Source organism: Sorex araneus, chromosome 10, assembly GCF_027595985.1.
Source record: "Sorex araneus isolate mSorAra2 chromosome 10, mSorAra2.pri, whole genome shotgun sequence".
Lineage (NCBI taxonomy): Eukaryota > Metazoa > Chordata > Mammalia > Eulipotyphla > Soricidae > Sorex > Sorex araneus.
In genome coordinates, this window is record NC_073311.1 from 47,566,804 (window position 1) to 47,588,761 (window position 21,958).

The following is a 21,958-nucleotide window of genomic DNA, read 5'->3' on the forward strand; positions in this document are numbered from 1 at the left end:
CCCGAGACACACACACACTCACACACACAGAGCCCCCAGCCCCTCGCCCCCCCTCTTCCTTGCACTTTAAACCCAGCCGAGGAGGGGGGTCCCTGGGAAAACCGCGTCCCCACTTGGAACGCCCGAGCTTCTCATAAACTTCGCGGGGCGGAGCGGGGGAGGGTGTCGGGTGGGAGGAGGAGGAGGAGGGAGGGAGGAGGAGGGAGGGAGGGAGGAGGGAGGGACGGGGGACACAGACAGACTGACAGACAGGGTTACGGGGAGAGGTGGGGGTGGGGGGTCAGAGGGAGCCAGGGGGCTAGAGGCAGAGGGGCAGAGGCCTCGGGAGAGACAAAGAGGCGTGGGGGCAGGGGCTGCGGTGGGAGGCGGACTGGGGGCGCGGAGGACGAGGGAAGGGCAGAGAGAGACAAGAGAGACGCCGAGAAGGAGATGGGCCCGGAGGAAGAAAGAAAGTTCTGGAGGCTCACACCCTCCCGGGCGAGCGGGCTTCTCGCCGCCCGAGTTGAGGGGGAAAAGAAGCAGCAGGGCTGGTCTTGGGGAGCCACCCCCCTGCCCCTTCTCCATCACTGCGCGCTTCCCCCTCTCTCCACGCGTGTCCGCGGATCCGCGTGGACGGCCTCCCGCCCGCCTTTCCGAGACCCCCCCGCCCCCACTCCGCAGCCCCAAAGTCTACCCCGCGGGTAATCGGGGCGGGGCGGGCCCGAGGGGCAGGCGAGGAGGGGGCCCACTCGTGGCCCTGGAACCGTCTCCCCCAGCCTCTCCGCGGTCCACCCGCCCCCCAGCCTGCGCCGCGCCCCGCCCGATCCTGGGAGGGGTGAGGTGGGGAGGTTGAGGGGGGGGGGCACATCTAAGCCAATTTTGATTTCGCCTATAATGAGTGCCCGGGCGAAGGCTGGAGAAGGCCTCTGGAACTTTAAATAAGAAAAACGTTGCTAATGCTATAATAGAAGGGGGAAGTCGGAGGGCTGGGATTGCGTCGCTCTGAGCCCCCCTTTTCGGAGGCGGCTTTTCTTATTCAAAACAGGCCCACAATGGGCTTCACAGTGCGCCTCGCCACGGCCCCATCTGACGAGCGGCCATTCATCAGGCCGGCTGGCCTATCAATGACATTGCTCCCATCGGGGCTCCTATAAAATGATGCTTTTTCCCATGAAACATCCGCAAACATTTTGACGGGTTTGGCTTTGCCCGGCTGGATTACTGAGTGTCCCCTCGCTCGCTCGCTCGCTCTCCCCCTTCTCCGTTCGCTCGCTCGCTCGCTCTTTTCTTCTTCCTCTTTTCTTCTTTCTCTTTCTTTTCCTTTGCTCTTTTATCTTTTTTTTTTCCTTTCCGCTCTTGCACGCTCTCAGCCTTTGCCTCTCTCCTTCTCCGTTCCCTTGCTCCCTGGGCATCTCTAGCACAGGGGGATCCCCAGCCATCAGGACTTTTGGGGGGCGCCTGTGCTGTCCATGGGAAGAGCATGCATTGTGGGTTACTGGAGGAACCCGACATGGATTCCACAGGTTAGTCCTGCTGCCGGGGCTGGGGGCGATGTCGGGAGGGAAAGCCGAGGGGGAACGGGGGAACTTTCGAAAGAGTTGCAGAAAAGTTCAGCAGGGTCATCTTGACAGCGGGACCCCAGGGAAGGGCGGGAGGACGTGCACACGTCTCCCACCCGGCGCGCTGTGCGGTGGTGTGGAAGCCGATGCACAGGAACGTGTGCGAGTATGTGGACGCGTGTGATTGTGCGGGTAAATGTATGTGTGCGCGCGCGCTCGCCCCGGACACAAAGTTACGTAAAGATTCTCTGGCTCGCGGCGAACTCGAGGTGCCACTGGCAAAAACTTTGCGAGCCGACCGCCCCCTGCCAGGCCCGGCTCCTCCCCCGGGTTTGCACCCCCCCAACCCCCGCCACCCCCCACCGCCCACCCCCCGGAATAGCGGTGCGCTCTGCGCTGCCCGCGAGGGCCAGGAAGCCGAGCGGAACGCCCCGGAGGCGGGGGAGGGTGATGGTTGAGTCCCGCGCCTGGGAGGTGGGAACCGAGGCCCGGGCTGGTTGGAGACGCGCGGCTGGAGAGAGTCGCGGAGGCCCAGCCGGTGTTCCCGAGGGAATCCGGGCGGTCCAGAGGTGGAGACCCCGGGTCCCCGCCGTTGGATGGGAGACGTGTGACCTCCTTCCGCGCAGGGGCAGCGGGCCGCGGTGCAGGGCTGAGCCCGCTGGAGGGAGCGCGGGGCGCAGCGTGGCCGGCGAGGCCTGGCGGCTGACTCTGCCGAACGCTGTGCGTTCGCGGGGGAGGAGGCCTTGGAGGCAGTGGGGTCAGGGGTTGGAGTCGCGCGGCCCGCCGGTGCATCAGAACGAAGGGGGTCGAGGAATGTCATATACAAGGAAAGCGCCCCAGCAGGCTTCTCTGTCCTCTCTCGGGGAGCGCTAAAGCCACCGCCCACTTCTAGCACCTTTGAAGGAGCCGCCAAACTTCCCAATCTGAGCCCCGAGCCCCCCAGGTCACATTGGGGGGGGGGTTTCAACCCGCGCCCATAGTCTTCCAAGCAGTCGCACCTTCCAAGCAGCTCGCTGCAGTCTCGGGGTCCTGGGGGAGAGGGGATTAGGGAGAGACAGGCTGGGGCGGGGGCGGGGTGGGGAGGCAGCTGGAAGCGACGCTGGGGAACGGCCTGGAGCTTTCCGCTGCAACAAGTGCCCGTCCATTCTCGGCCAGAGCCCAACGCACACGCGACCCTTCCCAGCTCCCAGCAAATAAACAAACACCCCCCCTTTCCCCCCCCCCCCACCTCGCGCCCCCAGCTCTACCCCGAGCAGCCTGGAAATGGATGTGGGCTGAGGGCAGGGGTCGTCTCGGTGGAGCCCCAGATGGTCCTTCTTCGGGCCCCTGAGAAAGCTTTCCAGCCCCTGCAGGCTCCTGGCCAGGCCGGGATGGCCCCACACCACCCCCCTCTCTGAGCAGCGGGACATTCGTCTCCCAGAGTCCTTGTCTTTGACCCCAAGGGCGACCCCCCTCTCCACTGCACTATCTGCAGTGGGTATGACCCCCTGGGAGTGGGGCAAGGCTGAGCCCCAAAGTCCTCCTGGCTCTATACCATGAGGAAGGCAGGCAAGAAGAGGCATAAGCAGCGCCAGTCAGGGTGCTGGTGTGTGCATGGGGTGTTGGGGGGGTGTACCGGGGTCCCCTCTGCTGGCTGTGAGGAAGGCACCCTCTAGCATGCATTATTCTATCAAGTGCTGGTGTTACTCCAGCCTCCTCAACTTTAGAGAAGAACCTTCTTGCACAAAACTACCTGCATTGTTTGCCAAAAATCTGCCACTGGGGGTACATGGAGGGAATTGGGGTCTCATGCTCAGACATCAGCCCTTGCCCATGGAGTTGCAGGGAGGGGGTGCAGCGTTGGGCGGCCCCCTCTAACTAACGGCTTGCGTTTCTGCGCGTGTTTTGGAGAGTTCTGGGCTCTGGAAGCCTGCTTTCGGTCACTTTGGATCACAGCTATGTGGCCACTTTACCCTCGGAGGCAAACACCCCAAACAGGTGGCGAAACCGAAATCTCTCCCCCTCCCTTCCCCACCTCCAACAGCACTCCCCGACCATGCGGAAAATCAGAGGATTCCCCCCCCACCATAACCTAAACTCCAAAGGAAAAGTGTGGGGAGGCGGCCAGCGAGGCGAGGACACAAGGGCGCACCCGGGGCTCGCCAAACCCGTGAGCGGTGAGGTCGGCCGCGGGGCCCTTCGCTCAGCTCCACTTAATCCAATTAGTTTTTCTCCTACGTCCTCCGTGGTAGGTACAGATTTTTTTTCCCGCGGCCGGCCGAGACCCGGGAGGCTAGGTCCTGCTCCTTTCACCGACGGCTCGACACCCAGCCACGTCATACTAACGATTCCATTCCGAAAGGGCTTTGGCGGCTGGCGACGCGCAGCGAGGCCTGGGGCCGAAGTCGGGAGCGTCCCGGATCAGAGGGGCCGGCGAGCGGGGCGTCCGTCCCCGACTCTTAACAGGAAAATCCCCGCCAAGTGCCTCGGGCCCGCGAAAAGGGGTTTTGCAGGGGCCGGGGCTCTAGGAGCCGGCCCTGGGGGCCACTTCAGCGTGACCTGCGGAAACGCGCCCCTTTGTTCCGCGCACCGAGCCGGTAATAGATTCCTCAAGGTTTTTTTCTAAAATACTCCACAAGTGGGGGGCTAAGACAATAGCCCCGTCGGGGGAGGCCGGGAGCCGGCGCGCGCCTCCTGGGCCTGGGGCTTGGAGGCGGCGGAGCGTAACCTCGCGGAGCCGCGATCCCCCGAGCCCCACCGCCGCCGCGCAGCCGAGCTCGGGCTGCAGCCGGGCAGTGCCGGAGGCGCGCGGGGCCGTGGACGCAACGTCCAGTCATCCGGGCCGCGCTTTTGCCGTTCAGGCGGGTGCGCGACCCGGGCCGGGCCCTCCGGCCCCACGTGCGCGCAGCCTCGCGCGCACCGTCCCCACGCGCGCAGTCCGCGGCGGCGGCGTGTCCTGGCCGGCGGGGCCAATCAGCCGCGTCCTGCCCACACCCCTCACCGCCCCCCCCCCCACCCGAGGCGAGCGTTGCTCGGCTACTCAAGGTACCCGGAAGATTCGAGAACGTGGGTGGGGGTGGGGGTGGGGGTAAACGTAGGTAGAATGTTAGGCCGCCGAGAACGTGCGCAACTTGGGCCGGGCCCGCGGGGTCGCCTACGCAACAGAAGGGTTGTTTCTTGCTAACCGGGGTGGCGCGTTAGAGAGCCAGAGAGCCGGGGCCGAACTAGAAACTTCTGCCTCTAGTCACTTTCCGTCCAGATCGCCAGAGTCCAGAGCTCGGGCGATCCGAAACCCCCTGGAACGGGATTTGAGCCCCTCGAGACCGCAACGGCGGGAAGGCACGTTTGTCTGCAGGCCCCCGGCCCAACACAAGGCCCGATCTGGCTCCGTGGGACCCCAGGTGGGAATATAAATATTGCCCTTGGCGCCGGGCCCTCGGGGCAATGAGCGCCCGCGGGGTGGGGGGGTGGGAGCGCGCCCCGGGCCGCGACCAACCTCTCCCAGGCGCCAGCGGTCACCCGGACACTCGGCCGGCAAAGGTCGGGGGTCTGAGCTTTGCTCCCTCGCCCCCTCCCCTCTTCCAGGCCTGTGTGTGTGGCCGGAGAGGGGCTTGCGCGCCCCCCACCCTCACCACCTGCCAAGCGGCGGCGTCTGGCTTGGGCTGCAGGGTCAAGGCAGTGCCGCATGGTCCCGGGATGTCCAGGCCGGTGGCCGCCACCCTCGCAGCGCGGACGCGTCGGACCGGGGGAAGCCCTGCAACCCGAGTCCGCGCGGTGGCCGGGGCTAGACACACAGACAGACAGACTGACAGACAGACAGACAAACAGCGCGTTTTCCCACCCGGCCCACAGGATCCCGAGAGCCAGGAAAGTTTACAGGGGTCGCCGGGTGGCGCGGGCCAGAGATTTCCAGAGCTGCGCCCGCTCCCCCCCCCCCCAGCAGCCCCTCGTTACCATGGAGACCGCTGGAAGTCGGTGGGGGAAAACAGACCTGGCGCAAAGCAAAATATTATGAGTGCAGTTGGGGTGACTTCAGGGGGGCCGGGGACCGGAGGCAGGAGCGGGAGCCAGAGGCAGGGGCCGACAACAAAAGGCCGAGTGGGGTTTGGACGGGGCCTCCCCGCGGCGGGGTGAGAGCTGGACCGTCCTGCTTCCCAGAGGCGCTGCGGACTCTTAATTTCTCTCCAGCAGCTACACCTTTTCCCAGCCCGCCTGCCCGCCCCCTCCCACCCCTCCTCTGCGGGTGCGCGGCCAGCCTAGAGGTTAGGCGCCAGCTGGGCACTGCGCCGGCCTCCCCCACGACCCCCAACGTGAAAAGTTCGGGCTTTTCTTCTCCAAGACCCGTGGGTCGCCCGGGATGAGTTTCTCACCGCCCCCCATCGACCTTCTCCTCCAAGATCTGAAAGGGTGAGGGGTTAGGCTAGGGCGGGAAAGAGAAAGAGGAGGTGCCAGGTCGGAATTGGTGGTAAATACTGTGTGTGTGTGTGTGTGTGTGTGTGTGTGTGTGTGGTGGGGGGCTGGGGTCCGCTCAGGCTGGGTGTGTAGTAGGCGAAAGGGTGTGTGTGTGTGTGTGTCCCCGTCTGGATTAATTTCCTCGGGACAGTGGGAGAAGCTGTGAGCTGTAATTCTGATGCAGCCCCTTGTATAGTTAGATAAACATCGCCTTCTGAGGTTGCTGTCCATGGCCTGCAGAAAAAGAAAAAGGGGATGAGCTCAACCACTGGGGTTTCCTGCCGAGTTGGACCCGGGGCAGGCCCAATTGCAGATCCAGAAAGGAGTGTGTGAACCGGTCCCCCCCACGGCCTCGCTCTGGCACTTGCTTCCCACGCCCTTAAGTCATTGCGGATGGGATGGAGGCCCAGCCCCCTGAGGAGCCTGTGGTGGCAGTTCTCAGTGCGAATCAGGCGCTTCCTTAAGACCCAGCTGTGATGGGAGTGTGGAGTTGGGAGACTCTTGGGATGCTGCAGAGCATGAGCTTGACTGGCCTCTGCCCTTTGAATGTTGCCATCCAAGGGAAGCCAGAGTCCTCCCACACCCTTCATCTGTAAGAGAATAGGCTGGGCTTGATCAAAAGTCCTACCGCTCCACTAGGTGCCGGTGCCCCTCATGGCATCTGCCCTAGTTTATTCATGAAGTTTTTTTTTTCCCCCCATAAAGTTGTTCATGAAGTTTTTCAGGCACTCAGAGTCTGCTGCGAACTGGGCTGGGAGGCGTAATTCCACCCGGAACCAAACTCAAGCCCAGCGACTGCCCCGCGTGGCATCTTGGCCACAGAAGGTGGAGGCTGTATAACAGGGAATGCCAGTCTGCAGGTGTTTGTGGGCTTCCCCCCCCCACAAACTCCCACCCCCACAGAGCTTGCCTGACTTTTGTTCAGGTGCCTGGGCACTTGGGCACCTGAGCTCTGGCTGGCATTTCTGCTGGTTGTCACCTTTCCCTGTCATTGCACAGCATGTTGCCGGTTTTATGAAGGTTTAGGGGAGAGAGAATGAACTCAGAAGACGGATTATTTGGGGGTGTCAGGGAACAGGAGCAGCGCCTGCCCACTAGATGGGTCCTACTGTGCACCTGCGGGAGAAGAGGCCAGAGCTGCAGTCAGGGCCGGAGGGTGCATTTGGGGTGAGAAGGCAGAGACTCTCGGCAGTGGGGGATTACGTGACTCGAAGGGGCAGCCCTCCTGGGGAGTACCCACCCCAACAGAAAGAGTCCCTTTATTTTGACTTCATACTCGATAGCACAGTGGTTGGGCGTTTGCCTTTCACGCGGCCGACCCGAGTTCGATTCCTCCGCCCGTCTCTGAGAGCCTGGCAAGCTACCGAGAGTATCAAGCCCTCGCGGCAGAGTCTGGCAAGCTACCCGTGCGTATTGGATGTGCCAAAAACAGTAACAATAAGTCTCTCAATGAAAGACGTTACTGGTGCCCGCTCGAACAAATTGATGAGCAACGGGATGACAGTGACAGTGACAGTGATGCTAGCCAGCTACTTTTCTCTTACCACAATTCCCGCCTGTCCCTTTTTAGGGTGATGGAAGGTCTGACCTATGTCAGGGGGTCACAAGATTTTTACGTGGCAGAGCTGGAAGAGAGACCTGGTTGGGAAAGCCACTCCCTCCCTACAACCACCCATCCTTTCCCTCTGGAAGCTTCCAGAGCCTAACTTAGCTTTCTCACGGGCTCTGCCATCAGATGACTGGAACCCCACCTAAAGAGGGGGTGGATGGAGGAGAGTCGCATCCCGGGCTACTTGGGGCCCCGGAGAAAACCTCCCCATGGGTCTCTGCTTCTGCATTTGGAGAGGGTTTTTAAATAACCGCAGTGGTAGAAGTCAAATGTATCATAGTGGTTGATTTGGGACACATGTTTTGGTTCACTTCATGTATTCATTCACTCACTAATTCATTTATTCAAGAAAACTGCTCACCACCCGTAGTGGGCCTGGTACATTGTCAGATGCAAGGCTTAATAAAAATATCCTCTGGGATCCTCCGAAACCGAGATTCTAGAGAATTTACGTAGGTTGGACTAGAGAGAATACAGGGATTAAGCATTTGCCTTTTCCATGGCTGCTCCAGGTTTGATCCTTCATACCACATGGATAGGCCAAAAACAGTAACAATAAGTCTCACAGTGAGACGTTACTGGTGCCCACTCAAGCAAATCGATGAACGATGGGACAACAGTGCTACAGAGCTACCACATATGGTCTCCCCAGGAGTGATCCCTGAGTGCAGAGCCTGGCATGAGCCCCAAACCAGAAACAAACAAAAAAAAAAACAATTTATGTAGGTTAATGCATAACATATATATTTTGTCAGCAAATGCATGTTGTGTAGGTAAACATAAAAACAGCTGGTTTCAGATAAGGGAATAGCATCCTGAAGAAGGAAAACCTCTCAGTAATAGAGTGACTACATTACGTCGGGGGAAGGTGGTTCCCCTGAAGATGCCTTTCTTCCCGTACAGGCCAGTGGCCTGGAAGCTTTGCTCTGCTGCGATAACATTTCCCTAGGGACTGACTTGCTACTAGTTGAGGGCTGCTGTGATCCAGCCCAGCTAAGGAGCCCCTGAGACCGTGTAGATCTTGCTGACGATGCATCTCCACCTGAGTGCACAGTTTAGTCTAAATGTGGAGCCTAAAACAGTGCTCAGACCAAATGTCTACGACTAACCACAGTCCGTACGGGCTAGAGACAAAGTTCTGAGCTGGAAATGAAAGTTGAATGAGTTTTGCTGCTCTTGGATGTTGGTCTGGGAACACAGACCATTGTTGCCAGAAGCAAGATCAATCAAAATTGTGTGGGCCACAGGTGTTTTTGTTTCGGGGCCACACCTCCTGGTGCTCAGGGCTGCCTCCTGGCTCTGTGCCCAGGGATCACTCTGGGCGAGGCTTGAGGGTCCGTACGGGGTACCGAGGAATAAACCCAGCCTGGCCAGCTTGACAGGCGCCCTACCTGCTGTACTATCGCTCCGGCCCACACGTGCCTGAGACGGAATGTAAGTCCCGCAATAACTTTCCCTTGGTATTTCTAAGACTGCTCTTTGTGACGTGCCGCCCGGTGGCAGGCCTGCACCAAACCTTTCCAGGGCACCCTTAGTTCCAATGTCAACCTCGATGGCGGAACCTGTTATCCACTCCATCTTAATGCAGTGGCGCATGGAGGCAGATAAAGGCTAAGAAGAGGGGAAAGAGCCTAACCCGAGTCCATCTCCGCCTTCTCCGGACCTCACTTTCTCTGTGTCCAGTATCTGAGGGAGAGGATGGTGGAAGGGATGCCACGAAAGCTTATGTCCCTTTGGCAAAAGCCAGGCTATTTTCTCTCTTTATATCAAAGTGTTCTTTGTAGAGACCTATTGTGGATAAGAAAAAACAGGACTCAAATAAAAATATGCCCCCCTTCTTTTTCTTTGACTACAAGTAGGAAATGCACGTTAGTCTTTAGAATCCCTTTGACGTTCAGCTGGGACTTATTCTGTCTCTGAGAACGGCAAGGCTTCCTGCGTGGCTCGGCGCCCCTGCTCCCCAGGAAGCACAGACCAGCCGGGGAAGGCCATCGGGAAAGATGTATGTAATTTAACAAGCAGTGCAGCAGCCAGGAGCCTGTCACAGCTTGGCTGCAACCGGGAATGCCAGGTGAATGTGGTGGGGCTTAGTGTGAAGACCTTGAGCCCCGTTATCTGGACCCCCGAGACCCCAAGTGCAGCTCTTACCATTTCCCAGGTGGGTCACCCCAGGTGAAGGATCGAGCTCTTCTAAGCTTGCTTTCCTCTTTATGAACCCCCCCACTCTGCAGGGCTGTTAGGAGAGTGGAATGACTCCTTGAAATTGCCTTCGAGGTCCAGCTACTAAAAATATCTGATTTCCCTGGAGTCTGGGGTGGGCAATGGGATTGGAACCTTGGTGGCCGGGTGGGTGCCGGGCCAGGGTGGGGAATAGACATCTTCCGCACCTGGAAGTTTCCTGTGCTGCAAAGGACGTGTTTCGTGTGCTGCCACGTCTCGGTTGAGGTCAGTCATTCTCCCAGGGTCTGGAGCGCAGGATTCAGAGGTCACGTTTGTTTCTTTTCTACATGTTCTGAAACGTTTGGTGTGTGTCCCCTCCACCCCCACCCCGCTCCCCGCGCCCACCGATCATCTTGGTTGCCTCCTGGTGTTTTCCTGGTGGATGAAGTAACTGGAAAATGCGACTCTAGTGGTAACACCTAGTGGCCGCAATTTCAGTCCTGGAGTAGATTCCTAGGCACTCAGGGAAAACAGACACAGGCTACAGCCCCGCCAATGCAGTGCCCTCCCTCCCGCCCCTCCCCACGGCACCTGCTCTCCGCCCTGTCAACAGAACGTGGCTGCTCAGACTCCCCATACCCTCCTCACAGCCAGCTTTCGACTTATAAGCAGCATTGTTATTATTTATTTCTTTAGGCCCCACCAATGGGCCCACTCCTGACTCTGCACTCGGAGATCACTCCTCACTCCTGGAGGGACTTGGGGGACCGTACATGGTGCAGGGGGTTGACCCCGGGTCAGCTGCATGCAAGGCAGGCGCCCAACCCACCCGATTATAATTCCAACTCCAAGCAACATTGTTTTAAGGATGAAACAGTTTCAAATGAGCCTTCCTTAGAAATTCATTTTAGCAGAATCCAGAAAGGTTGTGTGGTGGTTTTTTTTTTTTTTTTGCCTGTCTTGCCATTTTTTCTGCTTTGGTTTTGCTTGAAGGGCACGCCTGGAGCTGTTCAGGGGCTGCTCTGTGCTCAGAGGTCACTCCCCTCTTGGCTTGGGGACCGTGTGGCTCTGGGGCTCGAACCCAGGTCTCCAGCATGCAGAGCTATCTCCTGCCCTCTGCAATCTTTTTTCTTTTTGAGAAAATATCCATGTTTTATTTCTATCTTTTTTGTTTGATTCTGCCTTTTTCTTTTTCTTTTTTTTTTTTTTTTTGGCTTTTTGGATCATACCCGGCAATGCTAATAGGTTACTCTTGACACTGCACGTGCTCGGGGACCATATGGGATGCTGGGGATCGAACTCGGGTCGGCCGCATGCAAGGCAAAGCCCTACCCTCGTGCTATTGCTCCAGCCCCTGATTTTGCCTTTGAGTGCTTGCAATGTCAATTGCCTTCTCTGAGAGTGATGAAGAAGTCCTTAGGGGAAAGAGAAAAAAAAGAGCAAAAGCCATAGATTATGGTCCCCACGGAGTGAGGTCCCCTGTGGGACTCATGCGGCTATGGATGTTCGATTTCACTCGTGCCCAAGCAGATGCTCAGAACTGACACCTGGGCGGTGGGTTAATCTTCAGTACACTGGCAACACTCGGTCAGCCCCATGCAATCTAGAGTTACCTGTGGGCAGGGGACCCTGGACAAGTGGGGTCTGCGTGGTGGCTGGGCTTCTGCTCTATTTAAAGGGACCGGGCGGCCTCTGAGAAGGCCGGCTGTCTCCTGGGCCGCCTGGCCTGAGCGCTCCCTCCCTCCCAACTGTGCTAAAGGTCGAAGTGGTTTAAAAACAGTCTTAGGGAGGCTGCCGAGTGTAGCAGGTTTGGAGCTAGACCTAAGCACTGAACCCCCCAAAATCCCTCCTCTGCCAACAGAGGCACCTTGTCTGCACGCGTGAACCATTAACTCCTCAACGTTGTTGAGTTTGAACTGTAATTTGAAGAAGCTCAAGTGTGACGAGCTTCTTCAAATCAGGCTACTGGTGCCTGATTTTTGAGGCATTTTTTTTGGGGGGGGGCGGCGCAGAGAGTCAATGTGTTTGTGTTGAATCTTCTGCCCACGGACTTTGGGAGGAGGACGCGTTTCCTTTGCCGGTTCCCGGAGTGTCAGTCATCATTTCAGACGAAAACGAGCCAGCATGGCCTGGGGGAGCCCACGGCAGCCGTTTCTGGATGGTTCATCTGGGGTTTGGGTGCTCACCCGGGTAATAAAGATCTTTCTGATTTGCGGACAGATCCTGAATGCTCCTGGGCAGGCCCAGTTTCTGTTAAAATTACCAGGATTTTGTAAAACTCCAGGCTGGGGTTTGTGACCTAAACTCTAACCTTAGGACGGAATTGATGAGTTCTGTGAAACAGTTAGCTTGGTCTTTGTGGGGTTCAGTACCCCTGGCTGTTAGAATGGGAGAGGGAGAATGGTGCCTTTGTAAGTTGCCTGCCCCAGAGAAAGTCCACTAATCTGGGCACCATAGAGATAGTACAGCGAGTAGGGCGCTTGCCTTGCAAGTGGCCCACCCCCTGGTTTGATCACTGGTATCCCATAGGTGCTCCCCAAAATGCGTCCCCTCTGTACCCCACTAACAGTGATTCCTGAGTACTGCCAGAGGGCCCCCAGAACAAACAAACAAACAAACAAACAAAAAATCCAGGGCTTGAGCGATAGCACAGTGGGTAGGGCATTTGCCTTGCACGTGGCCTACCCGGGTTCAGTTTCCAGCATCCCATATGGTCCCCTGAGCACCACCAAGAGTAATTCCTGAGAGCAGAGCCAGGAGTAACCCCTGTGCATCGCCGGATATGACCCAAAAAGAAAAAAAAAATCCACTAATTTTGTGACATCCTACATTACCACTAAATTGGTGATAATTTTGTTTCTCGGAGTTTTATTTTTCTCCTGATTTTCCAGATGTGTCTCTTTGAAAAGCGGCAGCGGATTCCCCAAGGCTTTCTTTGCCAGTGGAGAAGAGAGCTCTCGGGGCTGTGAAGGCCCCAGCACTAAAAGGTCCAGGGAGTGAGGAGGCTCAAGGAGGAGCGCTGAGGCAGGGGAGAGACGCTTTCTAACGCTGGGCCCTGTCCTTGTGAGAGGCCTTGGGTTTCCCTGAACTTTTATTTTCAGCTCGGTGGGCAGAGTTGCTGAGGTTACTGTGGCTTGAGTAGGGGACCTTTTCAGAAATGTCAGGCTTTCCAAAAACAAACAAAAAGAGCCCCATAGCTTTTCTTTTCATCAAGATTCGGTGTTAAAGTTTGGAAACTTCGCTGTGGCGAGAAGAATGGATTCTTTCTCTGCTTCTTTGGGATTTCCTCTCAGCACCCAGGATGCAGAATATTCTACCTCTTAGGGATCAGCAGCTGGGGTTTGGGGAAGGGCAGAGCTGGCTGCTGGTCTATGAGCGAGTCAGGCCCAGGAGGGGGGTGAAAAAGCTCCTGGGGGTCCCGGACAGGAGAAAGTCAAAGAAAGGAGTCCCACTGGGTCTGTGGTTTGGCCAATGTTTTGGGTTTTTTTTTTTTTATCTGAAAATACCAAAGCTGTATGTGTGTAGCAAGTACCCTAGACCAGGTAGTGATACATACTTGCTTTTAGAGATGGAGAAAGGAGATCATGGGAAGGCAGAGAAAGGGGTACAAGAGGGTTGGAAGGGCAGGAAGGCAGAGGGGGCACAAGAGGACAGGAAGGGCTTGAAGTCATTTTGGTCATTTACAGCAGGCTGACTTAATGAGTTATTTTCACATTTTCACTCCATACATATTTCAAGATACATATTTCAAAGGGCAGAGTGATAGCACAGCGGGTAGGGCATTTGCCTTGCACGTGGCCGACCCGGGTTGGATTCCTCTGTCCCTCTAGGAGAGCCCAGCAAGCTACCGAGTATCCCACCCGCAAGGCAGAGCCTGGCAAGCTCCCCATGGTGTATTGGATATGCCAGAAACAGTAACAATAAGTCTCACAATGGAGACATTTCTGGTGCTGCTTGAGTAAATTGATGCACAATGGGACGACAGTGCTACAGTGCTACATATTTCAAGAAGGGGACTCCCTTCTTGAGATTGAATAGGGAGATTAATAAAATTTGTAATCTTGGGTGGAGGCGGGGAGGGGCATAAAGAGGTGGACTGGGGGTAGTTTAAGCAGCTTGGAGCAGGGGTGTACTGGGTGGCTTTGGCTAAGGATCTGGACAGCAAGGCCTAAACACGAGCGATGCTGCCGCGTTGCACCCCAACTATGAAAAGAGAAAGAAGTGCCATCTTTTTTAGGGACTGTGCTCAACACTTGGGCCTGTCACCTCCTTTTATTATTATTGCTCTGAACTTATGAGGTGATCATCCCTGTTTATGGACGAGGAAGCAGATTTGGGGCAGAGTTAACACAAAGAAGGATGTGAACCAGGATGCTCTGGGCCCCGTGTCAGGCCTGTTCTGCAGCTGCTAAAACCTGGAGCTAGAAGGTAGAGATGTCCACACCCGCTACCCTCTGCTCCAGAAAGTCCTGAGCACCAGTCCACTCTCACCCAAGCAGCAGATCCCAGTGCAGTGGGGTACACTGTCTGGGTGGATGGGAGTACTCTCTCTGGGTGTAATGGGACTACTCCCTGGGTGTGTGGGAGTACTCTCTGGGTGTAGTGGGACTACTCCGTGGGTGTATGGGAGTACTTTCTGGGTGTAGTGGGACTATTCCGTGGGTGTATGGGAGTACTCTCTCTGGGTGTAGTGGGACTACTTCGTGGGTGTATGGGAGTACTCTCTCTGGTTAGTGGGGATACTCCCTGGGCATATGGGAGTCCTCTCTCTGGGTGTAATGGAATACTCCCTGGGTATATGGGAATACTCTCTCTGGGTATTGGGAATACTGCCAGGGTGTATGGGCATACTCTCTCTGGGTGTATGAGAGTACTCTCTGAGGAGTGGGGGTATTCCCTGGGTGTATGGGAGTATTCTCTCTGGGTGTAGTGGGACTACCCTCTGGGTATAGTGGGAATACTCCCTGGGTATATGGGAGTACTCTCTGGTTGTAGTGGAATACTCCCTGGGTATATGGGAATACTGTCTCTGGTAGTGGGAATACTGCCAGGGTGTATAGGTGTACTCTGTCTGGATATATGGGAGTTCTCTCTCTGGGTAGGGGGGTACTCTCTGGGTGTATGGGAGTACTCTCTCTGGGTAGTGGGCTACTCTTGTTGTGTGGGAATACACTTTCTGGATAGTGTGCTACTCTCTGGGTGTATGGGCGTAATCTCTCTGGTTGTAGTGGAATACTCCCTGGGTATATGGGAATACTCTCTCTGGGTAGTGGGAATACTGCCAGGGTGTATAGGCGTACTCTCTCTGGGTGTATGGGAGTACTCTCTGGGTAGTGGGATACTCCCTGGGTGTGTGGGAGTACTCTCTCTGGGTAGGGGGCTACTCCCTGGTGTGTGGGAGTACTCTCTCTGGGTAGTGGGGGTACTCCCTGGTGTGTGGGAGTACTCTCTCTGGGTAGGGGGCTACTCCCTCGGTGTGTGGGAGTACTCTCTCTGGGTAGGGGGCTACTCCCTCGGTGTGTGGGAGTACTCTCTCTGGGTAGGGGGCTACTCCCTGGGTGTGTGGGAGTACTCTCTCTGGGTAGTGGGCTACTCCCTGGGTGTGTGGGAGTACTCTCTCTGGGTAGGGGGCTACTCCCTGGGTGTGTGGGAGTACTCTCTCTGGGTAGGGGCCTACTCCCTGGGTGTGCGGGAGTACTCTCTCTGGGTAGGGGGCTACTCCGTACTCTCTCTGGGTAGGGGGCTACTCCCTGGGTGTGCGGGAGTACTCTCTCTGGGTAGGGGCCTACTCCCTGGGTGTGCGGGAGTACTCTCTCTGGGTAGGGGCCTACTCCCTGGGTGTGCGGGAGTACTCTCTCTGGGTAGGGGGCTACTCCCTGGGTGTGTGGGAGTACTCTCTCTGGGTAGGGGGCTACTCCCTGGGTGTGTGGGAGTACTCTCTCTGGGTAGGGGCCTACTCCCTGGGTGTGCGGGAGTACTCTCTCTGGGTAGGGGGCTACTCCCTGGGTATGTGGGAGTACTCTCTCTGGGTAGGGGGCTACTCCCTGGGTGTGCGGGAGTACTCTCTCTGGGTAGGGGCCTACTCCCTGGGTGTGCGGGAGTACTCTCTCTGGGTAGTGGGCTACTCCCTGGGTGTGTGGGAGTACTCTCTCTGGGTAGGGGGCTACTCCCTGGGTGTGTGGGAGTACTCTCTCTGGGTAGGGGGCTACTCCCTCGGTGTGTGGGAGTACTCTCTCTGGGTAGGGGGCTACTCCCTGGGTGTGTGGGAGTACTCTCTCTGGGTAGTGGGCTACTCCCTGGGTGTGTGGGAGTACTCTCTCTGGGTAGGGGGCTACTCCCTGGGTGTGTGGGAGTACTCTCTCTGGGTAGGGGCCTACTCCCTGGGTGTGCGGGAGTACTCTCTCTGGGTAGGGGGCTACTCCCTGGGTATGTGGGAGTACTCTCTCTGGGTAGGGGGCTACTCCCTGGGTGTGCGGGAGTACTCTCTCTGGGTAGGGGCCTACTCCCTGGGTGTGCGGGAGTACTCTCTCTGGGTAGGGGCCTACTCCCTGGGTGTGCGGGAGTACTCTCTCTGGGTAGGGGGCTACTCCCTGGGTGTGTGGGAGTACTCTCTCTGGGTAGGGGGCTACTCCCTGGGTGTGTGGGAGTACTCTCTCTGGGTAGGGGCCTACTCCCTGGGTGTGCGGGAGTACTCTCTCTGGGTAGGGGGCTACTCCCTGGGTATGTGGGAGTACTCTCTCTGGGTAGGGGGCTACTCCCTGGGTGTGCGGGAGTACTCTCTCTGGGTAGGGGCCTACTCCCTGGGTGTGCGGGAGTACTCTCTCTGGGTAGGGGGCTACTCCCTGGGTATGTGGGAGTACTCTCTCTGGGTAGGGGGCTACCCCCTGGGTGTGTGGGAGTACTCTCTCTGGGTAGGGGCCTACTCCCTGGGTGTGTGGGAGTGCTCTCTCTGGGTAGTGGGCTACTCCCTGGGTGTGTGGGAGTACTCTCTCTGGGTAGGGGGCTACTCCCTGGGTGTGTGGGAGTGCTCTCTCTGTGTAGGGGGCTACTCCCTGGGTGTGTGGGAGTACTCTCTCTGGGTAGGGGCCTACTTCCTGGGTCTGTGGGAGTACTCTCTCTGGGTGTGCTGGGCACACCTGCTCTCAGGCGCACTTGGAGACCACCCTGGCTGCAGGCTGCTGCTGACCCCTGGGGTGCTCCTTCTGGGGCTGCCTTGCGCCATCGTGCTGCGAGTGCAGCCTCCTACCCACTGGAGAAAGCGCCCCACCCACCGCTTGCTTGGGCAAATGTGGCCTCTCGCCCACCCTTACCCCCCTTCTAGGGCTTTGTCTGTTTACTTAAACACAATCTCTCCCTTTTGGAGCTTAAAATCTTCTTTTCTATTTCTCTTTTTGAGGTAAGATTGTTCATTTGCAGGGGTGGGAGGTGTCCGACCTGCAGCGTCCTGTGGCCTGGCCCTGGAGCGCGGAGGGCAGACTCGGTGCCCCCATCTGCCTATACTGTGTGGCCCGGGAGTGGTGCTATAGCCCCGATGGCCCGGGCAGGAAAAGCTCCTCGTCCCTTCTAGGATGAGGTGTCCGGCTTTTTTTTGTTTTTGTTCAAATGGATCACCATGAGATACAGTTACAGACTTACAAACTTTCGTGATTACGTTTCAGTCATACAGTGATCGAGTACCCATTTCTCCACCAGTGCCCGTTCTCCACCACCAATGTTCCCAGTGTCCCTCCTGCCACCCCCCCTGATCCTCCTCCCCCCTCCCCTCTGTGGCAGGCACATTCCTTTTCCTCTCTCTCTCCTTTTGGGTGTTATGGTTTGCAATACGGGTACTAAGTGGCCATCATGATGTTCGGTCCATAGTCTGCTTTCAGCACACGTCTCCCACCCCAAGCGAGCCCTCCAAGCATCGTTTACTTGGTGGTCCCTTCTCTATCCCACCAGCTCTGTTTTTTTTGTTTTGTTTTGCTTTTTGAGTCACACCTGGTGATGCACAGGAGTTACTCCTGGCTCTGCACTCAGGAATTACTCCTGGCGGTGCTCAGGAGACCATATGGGATGCTGGGATTCGAACCCAGATCGGCTGCATGCAAGGCAAATGCCCTCCCTGCTGTGCTATCGCTCCAGTCCCTCAGCAGTTCTGTTTTAATGTCTGTGACTACCACCTAATCTGGCTCCCTCCACAGTCGATCCCGTTTCCTGACCTGCCATCTGCCGGCCCATCCCAGCTGGCCACCACCATGGTTCTCTCATACCTAAGAGCCCGTTTCAGTTCCGTCTTGTTTGTTTCTCATGACTCTGGCTCTCACGGGAGAGGGCTCTCATTTTGTCTTTCTTTGACTCTTCACTGGGCGTGATCCCCTCTGGGTCCATCCTTGTCACCGCGCAGGATTTCTTGTTTTAACAGCTGAGTACTCTTCTGTTGAGTCTCTGTTCCGTATCTTCCATCACTGGGTACAATCTGTTCCCAAACCTCGGCTATTATCAGTAACGCTGCAGTGACTATAAGGGAGCATGCATCTTTGCAAATTAGTGCTTCAGGTGAAGGACCCCGAAATGGGCTAGCTGGACCACAGGGTATTTGGCGTCTTCATTTTTTGAGTAATCGCCATGCAGGTTTTCTATGGTGGCTGCGTCATTTTACATAAGAGGAAGTGTTATGAAATATGGAGAATAATATTGCACGAGTTTGCATAATGGTGGAATGAGCCTTTGGCAGAACAGAGCCAGCTGACGTTTGCGTGCCTTGATGACGTTTGCAGGATGACTTCTGTGATCCCTGATGTTCCCTGTTACATGTCCCAACGTGGAACCCCACCCACACCGATGCTCAGAGCCCGTGGCATTGCCGAGACGTTGCAGCTCACGGTGCCTACTATGCATTGTCAGTTGTGGGGAGTTGGCAGCTAGTGAACCAGCTGTTAGGATCATCGTGCAGCTGGTGGCCACCACTGGCCCAGTCATTGCAGCAAGGGCCCCGGTGGCTTTGCCCTAGGCTGGCTGCATGAACTCAGTGGGTCAGCAGCTCCACTGTGCCTCAACGTGCTTTTCAGCATGGTGGCACCTCGAGGTGGACTTACCTGCAAGGTTAATGAAGCCATGCAGCCAACGCTCAGCACAGGCCCCTGGCCACATGCGAACAGTCAACAGAGGGCTTTTGGGCCACCGGCTGCTTCTCCTCCTGCCCCACACCACATGGACAGGTGTGACAGAACCCCGTCTGTGGCCCTGTCAGTATGCTTCCTTACGTGCCCGTGGGTGAGGATCGTCCCCACCCCAGGGAAACTGCCCCCCTCCTGGGATGCAGCCTCACACACAGCCTCAGGACCCCTCACACTGGGGTTTCCTGTGCCCCCACACTGGCTCCTGCTCTGTCCGAAGCAGGCAGAGAGTGGCCAGGAAGGTTCCCTCCACACAGAGGGCGGCCTCTCGGCTCAGTCTTGCAGGGTACTGACCCCTGCTGCCCGTCAGCGCTGCCCGGCCCGAGAGAGGCACCTTCCTTGGTTCCCCCACACCCCCACCCGTCGTGGCAGGGTCTGGGCGTGGCACCTACCAGAGCTGCTCTAGCATAAGTCCATGCTCCCTCCGTCCATGGGGATGGACCCACGGACCCTTCTGCTTGCTTTCCGGGACAGGCTGGGCCTATGCACACGGCACCTGGCACGTCCCTGCAGGTGAGCAACTCTCTGGAGCTGCTGCCAGATGCCAGGCGGTGTCAACACCTTGGTGGCTTCCGTGCCTCTCTGTCCTCCCTCTGTCCTCTCCTTGATGACCTGCTCTTCTGTGACAAGTGGGCCTGGTCCCAAACACAGGGCAGAGGGTGAGGACACCCAGTGAGCCCTGGAGGAACTTCATAGTTCCTGATCTGCCTTCATAGTTCCTGACTATGAATTAGTCTTCATAATTATTTCTTCTTCTTCTCCTTCTCCTCCTCCTCCTCCTCCTCCTTCTCCTCCTCCTTCTTCTCCTCCTCCTCCTCCTTCTCCTCCTCCTTCTCCTTCTCCTCCTACTCCTCCTCCTCTTCCTCCTTCTTCTCCTCCTCCCTCTCCCCCTTCCTCCTTCCCCTTCCCCTCCCTCTCCCTTTTCTTCTCCTTCTTCTCTTTCTCCTTCTCCTTCTTCTCCTTCTCCTTTTCCTCCTCCTTCTTTTCCTTCTGCTTCTCCTTCCTTCTCCTTCTCCTTCACCTCCTCCTCCTCCTCCTCCTTCTTCTTTTTCTTCTTCTTCTTCTTCTTCTTCTTCTTCTTCTTCTTCTTCTTCTTCTTCTTCTTCTTCTTCTTCTTCTTCCTCCTCCTCCTCCTCCTCCTCCTCCTCCTCCTCCTCCTCCTCCTCCTCCTCCTCCTCCTCCTCCTCCTCTTCTTCTTCTTCTTCTTCTTCTTCTTCTTCTTCTTCTTCTTCTTCTTCTTCTTCTTCTTCTTCTTCTTCTTCCTCCTCCTCCTCCTCCTCCTCCTCCTCCTCCCCCTCCTCCTCCTCCTTCTCCTCCTCCTCCTCCTCCTCCTCCTCCTCCTCCTCCTCCTCCTCCTCCTCCTCCTCTTTTTGGGTCACACTGGACAATTCTCAGGGGTTGCTCCTGGCTCTGCAATCAGGAATTACTCTTGGCGGTGCTTGGGGGGCCATATGGGATGCCGGAGATTGAACTCTGGTCGGTCGTGTGCAAGGCAAACGCCCTCCCTGCTGTGCTACTGCTCTGGCCCTTTTCTTTTTATATTATAAAGAAATTGAGGCCTATGAGGTTAGGTCATTTATTTGGTGGTGCCGGTGCTTATGTGGACTTCTGCAAGGGGCAGGTGAGATCTGGTGTCCTTCCTCCTGAGACCCCTTCCACTGCCCCCAGTGAACTAGCAGGAGAGAGCTAGAAGGGATTCAAGAGGGAGGCTGGGCAGGGGGATAAGATGGACATCACCGCCCAGTGCTGGGTGTGGGGGTGGGGTGGTCGCTCAACAGTGGGGGTGTCAGGGTCACAGCGGCAGTGCTGGGACTCAGCCCAGAGGCTTGGGCTTGGGGTCTGTGAGGTGGGTGCTCTGCCACTGGCCACACCTGGGCCATAGGGCTACATCTCTTTTTTTGGGGGGGTGGCAGGGGAGGGAGGAGGTGCTTGTGACTTGGTTTTGGCGGGGGGGGGGTGATTTTTGGCAGTGCTCGAAGAGCAGGCGACATCGGGGATCCGACGCTGGGCTCTGTAGCAGGCAAAGCAGGGACCCGGTGCTGTGTGCCAGCTCCCGGTTCCCCATGTCTCATCCAAGGGGGTGCTGGAAGGGGGGTGCAGGGGAGAGGAGAGAACAGAGGAGCTAGCAGGCACGGGAAAGGCAGGAAGCAAAGAAATGAGAAGGCCACAGTGACGAGGTCCACATCTCATGGCAAGTGTGTGCGGTTTGTCCAGACTTAACACGACACGGACACAGAGAAGAGCGCGGATGTGAGGGAGGCGTTGGGTGGGGTTAACTCGGCAGAGTTGACCCCACTGCCGAGGTGCTGCTGTTGCAGGGCTTAGTGGTGCTTGTGTGCCTGGCGCTGGTGCCGGGCCCCACGGCCTCCTGTCTTTGCCCCTGGCCTCGTGGATCTGCCCCTGAGTTCCTGACCCGTGAACAGCCCCTGCTTGAGTGCTCCTGGGGGGTGTCCGCATTATTCCTGGCACAGCGTGAAAAGAGGGACCCTAAACTTAGGGCTCACCCGAGGGTTTTTTTTTTCTTTTTGCACGGTGGGAAAGTTCATCGAGCTCACTGTGTGGGGCTGGTTGGCGCTGCGGAGAACTCAGCGGGACTCTGGAGATGTGTGCCGTTCCGTGTCTGACTTCATGGTCAGGGCACGGTCAGGTTCAAATCCTGACTCAGCTGCTGCCTGGCTTCGGGTCCTGGACCCGTGCCACCGCTGGGACCGGGATGGGGGTGAAGACGATGGTCCTTAACCTGGACACCGCCGTCCTGGTCCTGCAGACGTCACGTGTCCCCTGCTCACCTGGAGCCGGCTGCGATTGAGACCCAGAGGATGGGGGGAGAGACGGCCAAATCCTGGTCGCATGGATTGTCCAGAGGGGACAGTGCAGTAGCGTCACAGGGCGTAGCTCTTCGCTGTGCTCACCCAGGCTTCCTCCTCCTCGCGCCCGCCCCACCGTTCTCTCTGGCCTTGCGCTATTGTGATAAGCGGGATAATAACACCCACAGGCAGGGCCAGAGTAATAGTATAGTGGGTAGGGCCTTTGCCTGGCACCTGGTTCTACCCGGGTTCGAT

The 21,958-nt window shown here is 57.2% G+C and overlaps 1 protein-coding gene across 2 annotated transcripts in view; it reads left to right on the forward strand.

Annotated features, from left to right (window-relative positions):
- The first annotated feature begins 1,053 nt into the window (after positions 1-1,053).
- The window catches only part of RFX4 (regulatory factor X4), a 164,243-nt gene continuing 143,338 nt past the window's right edge, over positions 1,054-21,958 (forward strand). The window contains exon 1 of one of the 2 annotated variants that reach the window (XM_055118642.1): positions 1,054-1,502. In XM_055118642.1, coding sequence (XP_054974617.1) covers positions 1,460-1,502 — 43 coding nt within the window. In that variant the 5' untranslated portion in view covers positions 1,054-1,459. The remainder of the gene's footprint in view (positions 1,503-21,958) is intronic. The other variant, XM_055118641.1, reaches the window with a different exon arrangement.